Source organism: Lycium ferocissimum, chromosome 8, assembly GCF_029784015.1.
Source record: "Lycium ferocissimum isolate CSIRO_LF1 chromosome 8, AGI_CSIRO_Lferr_CH_V1, whole genome shotgun sequence".
Classification (NCBI taxonomy): domain Eukaryota; kingdom Viridiplantae; phylum Streptophyta; class Magnoliopsida; order Solanales; family Solanaceae; genus Lycium; species Lycium ferocissimum.
Window position 1 is genome coordinate 26,067,995 of NC_081349.1, and position 13,487 is coordinate 26,081,481.

Here is a 13,487-nt window from a genome sequence, read left to right on the forward strand (position 1 = left end):
AAATTAACGTGATAATAGACAAATTGAGTGACTAAAATAAATAATAATAATAATAATAATAATAATAATAATAATAATAATAATAATAATAATAATAATAATAAAGCGATTGAGCCTGGGCTAAGTTGATCTTGGGAGCAAATCCTTTGGTAGGTTTCCTCCGGTGGAACAGCTAAATGCTTAGACTTCTAGGAACAAATATAATGTTTCGGAGCAACAAAGCAATTTAAGAGAATAAATGTAAATGGCCAACCAAGAACAGTATGTAATCAGTGTTATTCGATGATCTTTTTTTAGGACTGTTAAGCTCCTTTTATAGTACAAGTACATGAACTCTTAAATCAGTAATTTAATCCAAATAATGAACAATAATGGGCAATGAATATTGCCTTAATACTGAATCGTAATGTCGGCTTCATATCTGGTCCGGTCTTGTAACGTTATTCCACTTTTAATTACCCCGCACAATTTCTTTCGTGGATTTGATTCGGGTATTACCGGAGGCTCCCTACTCGCATTCAATGGCACAATTCGCAACGTTCCATCTTCCCTTGCCATGTGTTCCAGTATTATTCCGATACGTGCCAAGCTGTATTTTGCCATGTATACAAACGTATTTATATACCTCAAAAAAATATTATACTCCATTATTTTATACGCGATTTTGTCCTGAAATTAATTGTTCCCCATACCTAAACCAAAAAACGACCCCTTGCATTTATTACAGCTTCCACTATTCTAACCTTTCTTCGTCATATCACCATCCATAAATAAAATAGATAAAAGGCCATGTCTAAAAGTATTGTAACTAATGAATGGCAAACACGTAAAATTAAGAAAAGAAGGTCAACTATCCAACAAACAAAGAACTTTCTAACTGAGTTCCCTTCTCTTTCACAGAAACTAGAATGGCAAACACGAAAAATTAAGAAAAGAAAGTCATCTATCCAACAAACAAAGAACTTTCTAACTGAGTTCCCTTCTGCTTCACAGAAAAAGTGTTTGCCAACAAAACAAATTGTCGAACAACCCAAGAAACAACTTCAACATTGAAACATCATCTCCTCCAAGACTACACGCTTTTACATATACTGTCAAACAAAACTTCTTCAATTTTAGCAAATTTTTCAGACTATATATATACACGTTGTAATGGCAGAGAATCTCATCGGAGGTGCCGCTTTGGGACAAGCATTCAGAATGTTATCCGAATCAATGATACAAGCTAGCAATACTTCTATCTGTTACGATTCCAACTTTCAACGATTAAATTCGACTTTACTGTCAATTAAGCCTGTACTTGAAGATATTGAGAGACTGAACAAAGCATTGGAAGGAAGAGAATCAGAGATTGAGATATTCAAGAAGCGGTTGGAGGAAGGTGAGAAACTTGTTAGTAAAAGCGTGAAAATCAAACGTTACAATGTGTGTAAAAGATGGTACTATTCTAAGAAATTGGCGGATCTTGAAAAATCTACAATGAAGTTCTTTGAAGTTCATGGCTTAATGCAAACATTAAGAGACCGGAAACAGATACTTGTTGCCCTTAAAGAAGAAGGCGAGAAATTGGATGAGATTTACAAGATTTTGAAGAATATGAAGCTTGATAAAAGCCGAGTGATCTCTACCAGATAAAGTGAATTCTGAAGAGAGAAATAAAATAACGCCAGAAGATGTTTCAAAGTACGTACAGAGTCTTATCTTGCAAGCATTATACCCAAAAAAAAAAAAAAAGTTTTAAGTATCTATATCTATATATAATATAAAAGCCTGGCCATGAAGGAAGGTGATGTAATCACCTCTCGCTAATGATTCTATTTATCTTTTTTCTCCTTTTTTTGGCTTTTATCTTCATTTTTCTTATTCAATTTGTCTAATAATTGATCATTATCTATCCCATTTATTGCATCTCATTGTAGTTACTTCAGTTACAAAAGATCTCTTAACCATTTGTTTCCACCAGTATAATGCACAGATCATGAATAAGAGATGTGATCGTTGTGTATTTATTAAGGGAAAACGTGCATGGACTTTTAAAATGCTATCATTAATATGGATTTTGGAGCAACCTAATTATAAAATACCTATACATGTTAAATTTTCTTTCCCATCTTTCCTTTATGTCAGTCACCAACGCAACTTTTGCCACATTTTGACGGTCAGTTTTCTGCTAATTTATCGTTTGATATTTTCATGGCTTAATTTTATTTTAATTTGATAGTTTATTTGCTCCTTTTATTTTTCGGGCTTTGATTGATTCTTATTTTATGTAAGAATTTAATTGTTTTTTTCCCATATTGGTGGGTGCTTATGACGAGTAGATAAATTCTCAAAGAGTATGAATATCGAGAAGGAGTTGTCCCATCGTATTTAATTAGTTGTTTCCTCCAATGCCATTATCTTTTTTCTGCATAATTGGAGGTTTAGTTTTGATTTTGAAAAATAAACCAGTAAAATTATATTTGATCTGCATAGAATTAGTTGATTGAGAAAAAAAAAATTAACCTTATTTGTAGGGCTGGGCATAAATACCGAAAATCGAAAAACCGGACCGAACCGAACTGAACTTCAAGAAACCGAAACTGGACTGAACTAGTTTGGTTCGGTGTTCGGTGTTCGGTGACCTCATCCCTGAAGGAATGTCAATGCACAAGAATCTTGAGGTTATTGACATTTCTAATAGCTTATTGTATGGTGAAATTCCATCTTCAATGGGCAGTTTGTCAAATTTAAAGTTCCTAAGGATAAGAAACAACAAGTTGAATGGGAGCATTCCTTCAAGTATTGGTCAGTTATCAAATCTTGAAGAGTTAGATCCCTCGGAGAACTTATACACCGGTGTAGTTTCAGAGCTCCATTTTGCCAAACTCAGTAAATTGAAGAAATTGCACCTGTCTAAAAAATTTGGTCTTGAGTGTGAGTTCCAATTGGTATCCACCTTTTCAGCTCAAAGAGATTGGGATGGCATCAGTAAATGTAGGGCCACATTTTCCCCTATGGCTACACACACAGTCACTTCTTGAATCCCTGATTATGTCTGATGCTAACATCAGTGGTACGATCCCAAATTGGTTGAGCGACATAACATTGTTTATGACAACCCTGGATCTCTCTGGCAACCAATTAGTCGGTGCTATTAACGTTTTGTGCTATGCTCAAAGTTTGAGCGCTATCAATCTATCCAAGAATTTGTTATCCGGGAGAATCCCATCATGCTTGAGTAACTTGGAAGAATTGTTAGCATTAAATCTGGCTGATAATAGTCTTGAAGCTGATATCCCAAGTTCTTTAGGTGATTTGACACTAAGCTCGTTGCATTTGCAAAAGAATAAGTTACAAGGAAAGCTCCCTTTGGCTTCGCAAAATTTGACATGGTTATCTAGACTAGACTTGGGAGAAAACAAATTGAAGGACGCTTTTCCTGCATGGATTGGTGAAAAGCTGCAGAGATTGGAACTCTTGAGGCTAAATTCGAATCAATTCTACGGCACTATCCCCGTAGAATTATGTCAGATTGATTCTCTATGTTGGTTAAATCTTGCTGGAAATAACTTGGATGGAAGTATTCCTCTTTGTTTCGATAACTTTTCTTGCATGAGTTCTGGTTCAATGTCTGTTGTTCCTGATGCTTTTGGAGAGAGAGTTGAAGGCTTTATGAAAGGTATACCTCTTGAGTATGTTGGTGAACAAATTGAGCTGTTTAGAATTTTTGAGCTGCTTAGAATTTTGGATCTCTCTGAAAATAACCTTGTAGGAGGCATCCCTCAAGAGCTAACAAAATTGATAGGCTTGCAAAGTTTGAATTTGTCTAGAAATAATCTCAATGGGAGCATACCAAAGAAGCTAGGTGATTTAAAGGAATTGGAGTCACTTGATTTGTGTCATAATAAGCTTTCTGGTTCAATTCCTCAAAGTTTGGCTTCTTTGAATTTTTTGAGCTACATGAACTTGTCTTACAACAATTTATCCGGTCCGATTCCAACTGGAAATCAACTCCAAACTCTGGATGATCAATCATTTTATGTTGGTAATCCTGGCCTTTGTGGAAACTTGATCCAGAAAAGTTGCAATGACAATGGATCATCTCATGTAAATGAACAAACTCCTCAAGGTGATCAAGGCGGTGATGAATATACTTCTTATCAGTTATGGTTCTATGCTGGAACTGGACCTGGTTTCTGTGTTGGCTTCTTGGGTGTCCTCTTCATCTTATACAAGTCAAGAAGTCATGGCCTGTCATGCATTTTCAAACGCTTGGCCCGACGTCTGTGATAAGTTCTATGCGATAAGGGGTCGTCGTGCGACTCACAAATTATGCAGAAATTATAGTGGAAGAATTGTGATGCAGAGTATTATAATGTAAGGATTGTAATATAGAGATTATTTCTTGTTGTACGTTAGGTTCAATGTATGAAATTCGATAGAATGTATTATATAATTTTAAACATGTGTTCTGAAGGATAGCAGGCATCTTTTGGTCCAATTAATTGTTTGATCTATGTATTACTAATACATGAATTTCTATTTCACATCCTATACCCCATGAAATATTAAATAGATTTTATGTATCAATTTATGCATGTAGTATTCTTATTTATGCAGACAGTGTATTATTAATTAATGCTGAATTTTCTGCAGGTATGGGAAGGAAGAATGCTGAATTCTTCTTCTTTTACTCCACCCCCAACTTTAAATAATCAAAGTAGTAACTATCTTAGGGTATTTGGTGTACTTATTAATGCTCTTGTTGTGGGACTTCGGACCCGGAACTTTTTTAACCCAAAAAAAAAATTCTGGAACCAAACTAACCCGTTAAAAAAAAAAAACAACAAAGTAGAACATTACAATAATGTAAGTGGAAAGGACCAAAAGCGAATTTTTGAGTTTGGTTCTTTCACGTCTCCAGGTACGAAAGGGGGTACTTTTTTTTTTTTCCTTTTTTTAAGCTATCAAAATCACGTTTTTTTCATACTTTGGGCAAAGATTAGTCATGTTTCAAAACCCCAAAATATCAATATTTTATATAGAACTTAATATATTTTTTTGTGTACAATAACGTCGGCTCATTACATCAAGTATACCTAAACGTTTGGATCGTCGTTTTAGGGGTTATAAAGTGCCCCGAAGTAAGTTTTGTTTGCTTGGAAACTTGTCATCTTTAGATCTAAGTGTCATATTTTATAGGGTTTTGATTTAAGTGTTTTGAAATAAAAATATTATATTAAAAAATAATTCATCATATGAGAGGTATATTCAATCAAGGTATAATATATCTCATTCAATCGTTCTATCAAGGTTTGATCCCATGTTATTGGCATAAAAGAAGTAAGTAAAAAAGAGAGGCTAAACCACCAAGCCAAATTGGTGAAAGCAATAAAGTAGACACTTTTTTATTTTTTATAATGTTCACTAATGCTATCAACTCGTTTTCATAAATTGAATTTCGAACCTCGAAACTGACATTCAAAACATCATTACTACGGTATTAGCATCTCGAAATAGATTTTTACTAATGAAGAATGAAATTTTTACACAAATTTCGGGCAAAATTCAAACTGAATGGGATAATGAATGTTTTTTGGAAAATCAGCTTGGCCAAATCGCGTTGCGGCAGTTTGTCCGCGTAGATCTCGAAAAAATACCCCAAATTAAAAAAAAAACGCGTAAATCGGACATCCGAGCCCAAAGTTATAACCATTTAAAGTTTCAACAATTTACAACTAGTTTTTCTACCTAGCTTATCCCTTATTTTTTATTTACGTGAGTGAAGAGCATACGTATATCTTGCCCGGTGAATGAGCCATATTATTGTACGCTAAAAAAAATATTAAGTTCTATATAAAATATTTATATTAACGTTTTAAACGCGACTAATCTTCGGTCAAAGTACGAAAAAAAACTTAAAGATAACAAATTTCCAAACTTACTTCGAGGCACTTTACAATTCCTAAAATGACGATCCAAACATATATGTATACTTGATGTAATGAGCCGACATGATTTTACGCTAAAAAAAATATGAAGTTCTATATAAAATATTTATATTCCGGTGTTTTGAAACGTGACTAATCTTCGGTCAAAGTATGGAAAAAAGCTTAATTTTGAGTTTGATTTTCAAATAACAAAGATGACAAGTTTCTGTTAAAACAAAACTTACTTGCAGAGCACTCTACAACCCCTAAAACGACGATCCAAACGTTTAGGTATACTTGATGTAATGACACGTTATTGCAAAGCAAAAAAATATATTAAGTTCTATATAAAATATTGATATTTTGGGATTTGAAACATGACTAATCTTTCAAAAAGCATTTAAAAAAACGTGATTTTGATAGCTTAAAAAGAAAAAGAAAAAAAAAAGGTACTTTTTTTCACCAGAGAATAATGCGTGAAAGGACCAAACTCAAAAGTTTTGGCCCTCTACGCATGCATTTATCTCCAGGCGCGATTTGGCTTGGTTCTTTTTTTTGAAGGGTTAGTTTGGTTCAAAAAAAAAAATTTGGGTTAAAAAAGTGCCGGGCTCTGGGACTTCTCAATTAGTTAATGGACAGGGAGCTCATATACATAAAAATCAAGTGGGATGACCAGTTTTCCACCTACGATAAGTTCTTAACCACTATTTGAAAAATAATTAAAAAAATAGCCACGCTTTAATGCGCAAATAAAATTTGAACAAAAATATTTCTTAAAATGTAGAAGAACTTTTAAAGGTTTGAATTCCATGAATCGTTCATTGGGTTTGAACTTATAAAGTCATGAACTCATGTAATAGACTTCACCGTAATTGACGTCCCACTAACTTTTAGAAGGTGTTTCATCAAACACAAGTTTTTACAAACCATATCCAGACCCCACTTGTGGATTATATTGGTGTATATATTTAGAGATAATTCATAATAATCAGATAATGTATATATATCAGATATTTTAATCTTAACAAAAAATAAGTAGGACATTAATTGTAGGGAGAATAACCTATATACACGTAAGAATAAGATATATTTCCAAAATATGACGATATTTTTCAGTTTACAAAACATATCAATAGATTTCTTACAAAACATATACGAAAATTTTGTGTATGAAATGTGTATATCTCACTCAAAGCTTAAAATTTTCGCTCAGAATTTTGTATATGAAATATGTATATCTCGCTCAAGATTTAAAATTTTCACTCAAATTTGTGTATGAAAATTATACTATGAAATACATTACTCTATGTAATAAGGGATAATGCAAATTTTTTGTTGCCCTCACAATACTCTTTGATCCTATGAGGCTGCTGCACGTGGCCTGTGTAGGAATTTCAGTTCTTACACTAGGCTATAAGTTTGCTTTTACTGCATTGCCCTCAATTCATTTACTGAACACCATTCCGCACCGACCTTTTCAATTGGTGATTTTGAGTAATTTTTTTTTTTTTGGAATCTCCTTTTCTGAAGTGGATCCCACATCCAAATCTATTTTTGCTGGTTATTTATTGCCCTTGTTTCCACCTTATTGTAGTAGCTGAGTAGCTCAATCATCTTGTAATTCATCTGTCCCATATTATTAAAAATATATATCTCAAATTATTTATTCATTTTCAAAATCAAGATAAAATTAATTAAATCTTTCTCATCTTACTTTTAGTATTAAATGGTCTTGAAAATAATTAATATTGATTAGAATGTATTTATTAGAGAGAGATATGAGTAAGTTAGTAAAATACATATTTTATTTATGAATTCTTAAGTAGCATGTAAAAGAAAAAGTGATCAAGTAATAATGGACGGAGGGAATATATTTTTTGTACAATTGGGCCTTGTAATTGGACTATATAAACTTTTGGATCTCTTCTTTTCTTACTCTTTTTGTCCTTTTTACTTTTTTTTATATTAAAAATAATATTATCAGCAAATCACAAAAGATTCATTAATTGTTTTCTTTAATACTCTTACCAGTAACTACATAAAGGATGAGTAGTCAAACTTAAATTTTCAAAACATGATTAATAAAAGTAATTTACTACGTATATACTCCTAATAAATAATTTCTTAAGAAAAGTGTCAAGGCAACAAGAGACAACTAAAAATGAATGATCGAGGGAGTACCTTTTACATTATTTGTCATAATATATTTTGGTAAAATTTATGCAACTTTGGAGTCATGGTTATTCCAATTAGTGCATTTATTAGGTCTTGCTTATTTTCTTGTGTTCAGTACATAAGCAAAAAATACTATTCTGAAAACATTTGTATATAATCTAGACAAGTACTATGGGTGGTGGGGACGGGGGCTATGGGTGGGGGTGAAGATGAGGTGTATTAGAGGCGGGAGGACATAATAAATGTAAAATGCCACTTGTGGAACTTGATTTTCCTACTTTCACTAGGGAAGTCATTTTCCTCAATTTTAAGAACTGATTTCCGTGTTTTTCAAAAAATTTGACCAACCAAACATGAAAAATTAAAAAACATTTTCTGAAAAATGTTTTCCTCCATACCAACACAAGCTTATTTGTTTTAAACCTCCAAAACTTTGTTTTTGTTAATTCTCCTTCCAAACTTCTTTCCTCATAAATAATTTGTTATTAAAAATTATTCACTTATGTGACTAAAGAACTTTAATAATTATTAAAACTTACTACAAGATAATAATTAATATGAGACTAAATTAAATTAATTATGCAATAAAAATGTGACATAAATTATATTTTTTAATTAATTTTACTATATTTGTATCATGAATTTGGGCCCAGACTTAGTACGGGCCTCATGCGACTAGTGTGTGTATGTATATATATATATATATATATATATATATATATATATATATATATATATATCGTTGGTATATTTCGTATTGAAAACCTTATGTTATTGCCATCATTAGATTTTTGTATACATGACAATGCCTTGTAGCTTTTCTTAGAGATTGCACTTTAGGACTTGTTGTACATATTTAGTATAGAAATTTTAATTTTCAAGTGTGTACATATTAATAATTTGTTGCTCTTATTCCAAAATATACATATATACCCTGCTCAAAAATTAGAATTCTCACATTTTTCGTGTATGAAAATTGTATAAAAACAGTATGAAATATGTATATAACTGTATAAATTTTGTATAAAGTTCTTGTTAGGTTCTTGAAAATTTAATACAACTACAACAATATTTTATACAACTTTCATATAAATTTAATACAATTTTATCTCGCTTCAAATTCGGATGAAATTTAATACAACTATAGAACTTAGATAAGAATCTCAAGCGAAATTGTGAGGGACTACAAAAATTTGGAATCTGACAGGATGTGAGAGAATACAAAGCGAAATTGTAAGAATCTCAAGCGAAACTATACAACTTCAAATTTGGATGGCCATCTGGTACACAATACAAAAAATCAAAGTGAGCCACAATCCATATGATTCTCAAGCGAAAAAAGAGCTAAACTGCAGCCACCAACCATGGCCGAGTAGACCTAGAACTTAGATAAGAATCTGGCAGGATCTGAGCAGATTGTGAGAGAGAAGGGCAAGGGAAGGGTCGGTTGCTTTTTTTTTTTTTTTTTTCAGATCTGGGCAGATTAGAGAAGGGGAATGAAGGATGAGCTTTTAATTTTTCAGATCCGTTATGTTTTGTAATTAAGTTGGTATGTTTTATAAACGGAAAAGGACACAAATAGGTGCTGGGCCCAAAATAAACCCACGCCCTGGCCTAAGTTTTCCCAAACCCAAAAAGTAAGCGCTGAACAATTCCCATACGGTAGCCAAAATTTGTAGCAAGCATTTAGTTGCACAAAAGATTTAAAAAGTAATTCGGGCATACCAATGACAAGCGCTTTAAAAAAAAAAAAAAAATCAAGCTTTTTAGTGGCAAGTAAAAAAGTCACCACTAAAAGTTAAATATCCCAAAACATGTATAATATGTGTATATTTAGTAAGAAATATTCCAAAAAACTATGAGGCAATTTTTGTATATAATATGTATCATTTGTGTATAAAAATATGTATCAGTACCTATCTATAATGTATAGAAACTGTATAAACTATGAATCACTAAGGTATGTATCATTTTTGTATATAATATATATCATTTGTGTATATAATGTATATTATAGAATAGAAAATTGTATCATTTTTGTATATAATATGTATCATTTTTGTATAGAAAGTGTATCATAAGTATAAAAAATGGATCAAAAACCGTATCATTGTGGTATATAATATATATCACTATTGTATATATAAAAAAAAAAAAAAAACATCATATCATTATTGTACAATATGTGCATAATAAATGTATAATTAACGTATAATTTATGTATAATTAATTCCAGCATATGTATATAAATTGTATTATTCTTGTATATAAAATGTATATGTGTATAAACTGTATCATTCTTGTATATAGAGTGTATATATAATTCCAGCATATGTATATAAACTGTATCATTCTTGTAAATACTATTAAATATACACACATTAGACATGTTTTGGGATATTTAACCTCTAGTGACGACTTTTTTAATTGTCACTAAAAAGCCTGATTTTCTGTAGCAGGCCTTTAGTGGTGACTTTTAGTCGCCACAAAAAGTCTGAACTTTTTTTTAAAAAAAAAAAAAAGCGCTTGGCATTATTTTGGGCCGGCCGGCCATTTTTTGGCATTATTTTGGGCCGAGCGGACTCCTGGGGGTATTAGGCTCAAATATTGGCCAAATATGGCATTACTTTGGGCCATTGGACACACAGTGTCCTTTTCCCTTTTATAAACAAGAAAAAGTATCCTTATGTTTTGTAATATAGAGTCTTAAGTAGTATTATTAGGTCATTTTTCCTTAATTGTATACCGGAACATACGACACCTTAAGGACATATACTAGAGGCTAAATTGTACTACTATCAATTATCAGAAGCCTATAAGCCCAAAAACAATATTCTAGGGCTGGTTTACGCTATTGTTCCCTTTTTAGGCCATTATTTGTTTTTTTATTTATTTTTAAAAGTTATAGAAATATAGCTTTTGGGTACTGACAAAATGTTAGGCGGTCGTTTAACATTTACAAATTTTTAGACTGTGATCTAAAATTTTCTCATGAAAAATTTAATTTACTCAACAAGAATTTCTGGGTCATGGTCTAAAAGGTCAATAAATTGCAAGAAAAATTATAGAAAAAAGTCATTTACCAAACAATTATAATAAAAGGGACCACCTAAAATTCTCATTATTATCTTTTTTTTTTTTTGAGCGGATTCCCTTCATTTGGGGTGGTCTTTAATTTTTGCCCTTCAAATTGGTGGTTTTTAAGTTTTGCCCTTTGCCTAATACTCCGAGATTATAGGTACGAATCCCAGCTCAGTAAAAAAAAAAATCGCAAGGCCGAATTTTGCAAATTATGAGCCCATTTTGGCCCTTCTTGACATCGGGTGGGGTAATTTGCGATTGGCCACGGGGGCTTAATTTTGCCCTCAAACCGTGGCCTTTTAACTTATTTTTATGGTCAAATTTCGCTAAGGTAGAATTTGCATGGGCAGAATTATGCCTTGCGAATTTATTTTTATACTAAGTTGGGATTCGAACCCATAACCTCGGGGTATTAGGCGAAGGGCAAAACTTAAAGACCACTAATTTGAAGGGCAAAAATTAAAGACCACCCCAAATGAAGGGCAATCCATGCAAAAAAAAAAAAAAAAAAAAAAAGCATCAGGTGTAGAGAATAGGGAAATTTGTAGAAAATTATCAAGGTCCATCTATCATAGAGAATTGGGTCATTTGCACTTTTGTCCCTATTTTGTGCCGGTTTTTAATTTTTGTCTCTCATAGCAAATAATTTTTTGTGTAGTTTATATTTCCGTATTATAATATTCCGCAAGTTATGCCCTTTGCTTTTAAGGAATTTATGTCCCACTAGGCTTAAGTTTGATTGGCAAAAAATTAAAGACCAGCCAAATTGAAGGGAAATTCGTGCAATTTTATTAGGGGAAATTTGCACGATTGTCCTTATTCGGGGGTGGTCTTTAATTTTTGTCCTTCGTTACAAACCCCTTGGTTGCGGGTTCGAATTCCCGCTCAATCAAAAATTTTAAAAAAAAAATTCGCAAGGTAGAGTTTCAAACTTTACCTTAAGGTAGAGTTTCAAACTATACCTTAAGGCAGAGTTTGACTGCAAACTCTACTTAAGGAAGACTTTTTCCTTCAGGCATAAGGCAAGGTTTGCATTAAGGCAATTTTTTTTTTTTAACTCAGTTGGAATTTTGCAATACTCTGCTTTAAAGCCTAACTTTTGCCCAAATAGGCCTACTTTTGCTACAAAACTCTGTCTTGCGTTTTTTTTTTTTTTGACTAAGTCGGGGTTCGAACCTCAAACCTCATGATATTAGGCGAAGGGCAAAAATTAAAGACCACCAATTTGAGAGGCAAAAATTAAAGACCAGTGCCTTTGAAGGCCAATCCGCACAGAAAAATGTTGGGGAAATCACAGGAATTGCCCCTTAAAATTAAAATAATTACACATATGTGCCCTCATACCAAGTAATTGTTGAAGTTACCCATGAGGCACAAACAAATTACCCGAGTGCCCCCACCCTCTTTTTGACCGAAACAAACAATTTGTTTGACGTCACTGTTTACTTTTCCTTTTTAGCCTTCGTTTTCTCTTCCTTTTTTGTCTTTTTTAATTTTGTCTTCTTTTCTTATTTTGTCTTTTTCTAGTTTTTTTTTTTAATTTGTTTTCTTTTAATATAAAAATTTAGAAAAATTAAATAATTAGACCTCAACAACAAGTAATTAAGACAAATGCTAAAGTTACTAATTTATTTATTAAAATTTAAATTAATAGAAAATATATGCTTATGATTTTTTTCTTTTGAAAATAAAATAAAACTTGTATTTATTTTTTACTTTATTTTTTGTATTTTTTTTTTTTTTTTTGAAAAATTAACTTGATAAAATTGATATAAAAATGAATCTTAAACTCAATTTGTTCTATTTTTTATAACTTTTTTGCTCTCTTGAAGGAATGAATTATTCCTTTATGATACTCTATCAGTATATGATATATATCATGTGAGTATAAAGGATTAGTGTTTTTCTTTTGTGAGGATTGAATCAGTTCATTATGAATACCATCTGGGTATCATAAAGCACTAATGAGTTTTTTTTAAGGACCTATGATACCCTATCAGTATACAATATATACCATGTGGGTATGATAGAGGATTGAGAAATATTTTAAAATTTTTAAGAAATGAACTAATCTCTATGATACTACGTCAGTATATGATATATAACATGAGGTATCATAGATGACCGAGCTCTTTTTTTAAGTAATAAATTAGTGCTCTATGATATCTTGTGAAAAACACTCATCTATGATACCCTATTAGTATATGATATATACCATGTATGTATCGTAGAGGATAGAATTGTATTTTTCTTGAAAGAATGGACCAATCCTCTAGATGCTCTGTCAGTATCTAGTATATAATATATAATATATATCAT

General features: G+C 31.8%; 2 protein-coding genes across 2 annotated transcripts; both read left to right on the forward strand.

The window, feature by feature from the left end:
• Nucleotides 1-1,004: 1,004 nt before the first annotated feature.
• On the forward strand, nucleotides 1,005-1,652 carry LOC132066761 (uncharacterized). Its single transcript, XM_059459979.1, has one exon. The coding sequence runs from the start codon at nucleotides 1,153-1,155 to the stop codon at nucleotides 1,633-1,635; it is 483 nt and encodes a 160-aa protein (XP_059315962.1). The 5' UTR covers nucleotides 1,005-1,152; the 3' UTR covers nucleotides 1,636-1,652.
• Nucleotides 1,653-3,033: 1,381 nt separating this feature from the next.
• On the forward strand, nucleotides 3,034-4,272 carry LOC132066175 (receptor-like protein EIX2). The gene has a single exon (XM_059459540.1). The coding sequence runs from the start codon at nucleotides 3,034-3,036 to the stop codon at nucleotides 4,270-4,272; it is 1,239 nt and encodes a 412-aa protein (XP_059315523.1).
• Nucleotides 4,273-13,487: the final 9,215 nt, after the last annotated feature.

Bases quoted from the DNA above. Each gene is read 5' to 3' on its own strand.
- LOC132066761 (XM_059459979.1), top strand. From the start codon at position 1,153: ATGGCAGAGAATCTCATCGGAGGTGCCGCTTTGGGACAAGCATTCAGA.
- LOC132066175 (XM_059459540.1), top strand. From the start codon at position 3,034: ATGTCTGATGCTAACATCAGTGGTACGATCCCAAATTGGTTGAGCGAC.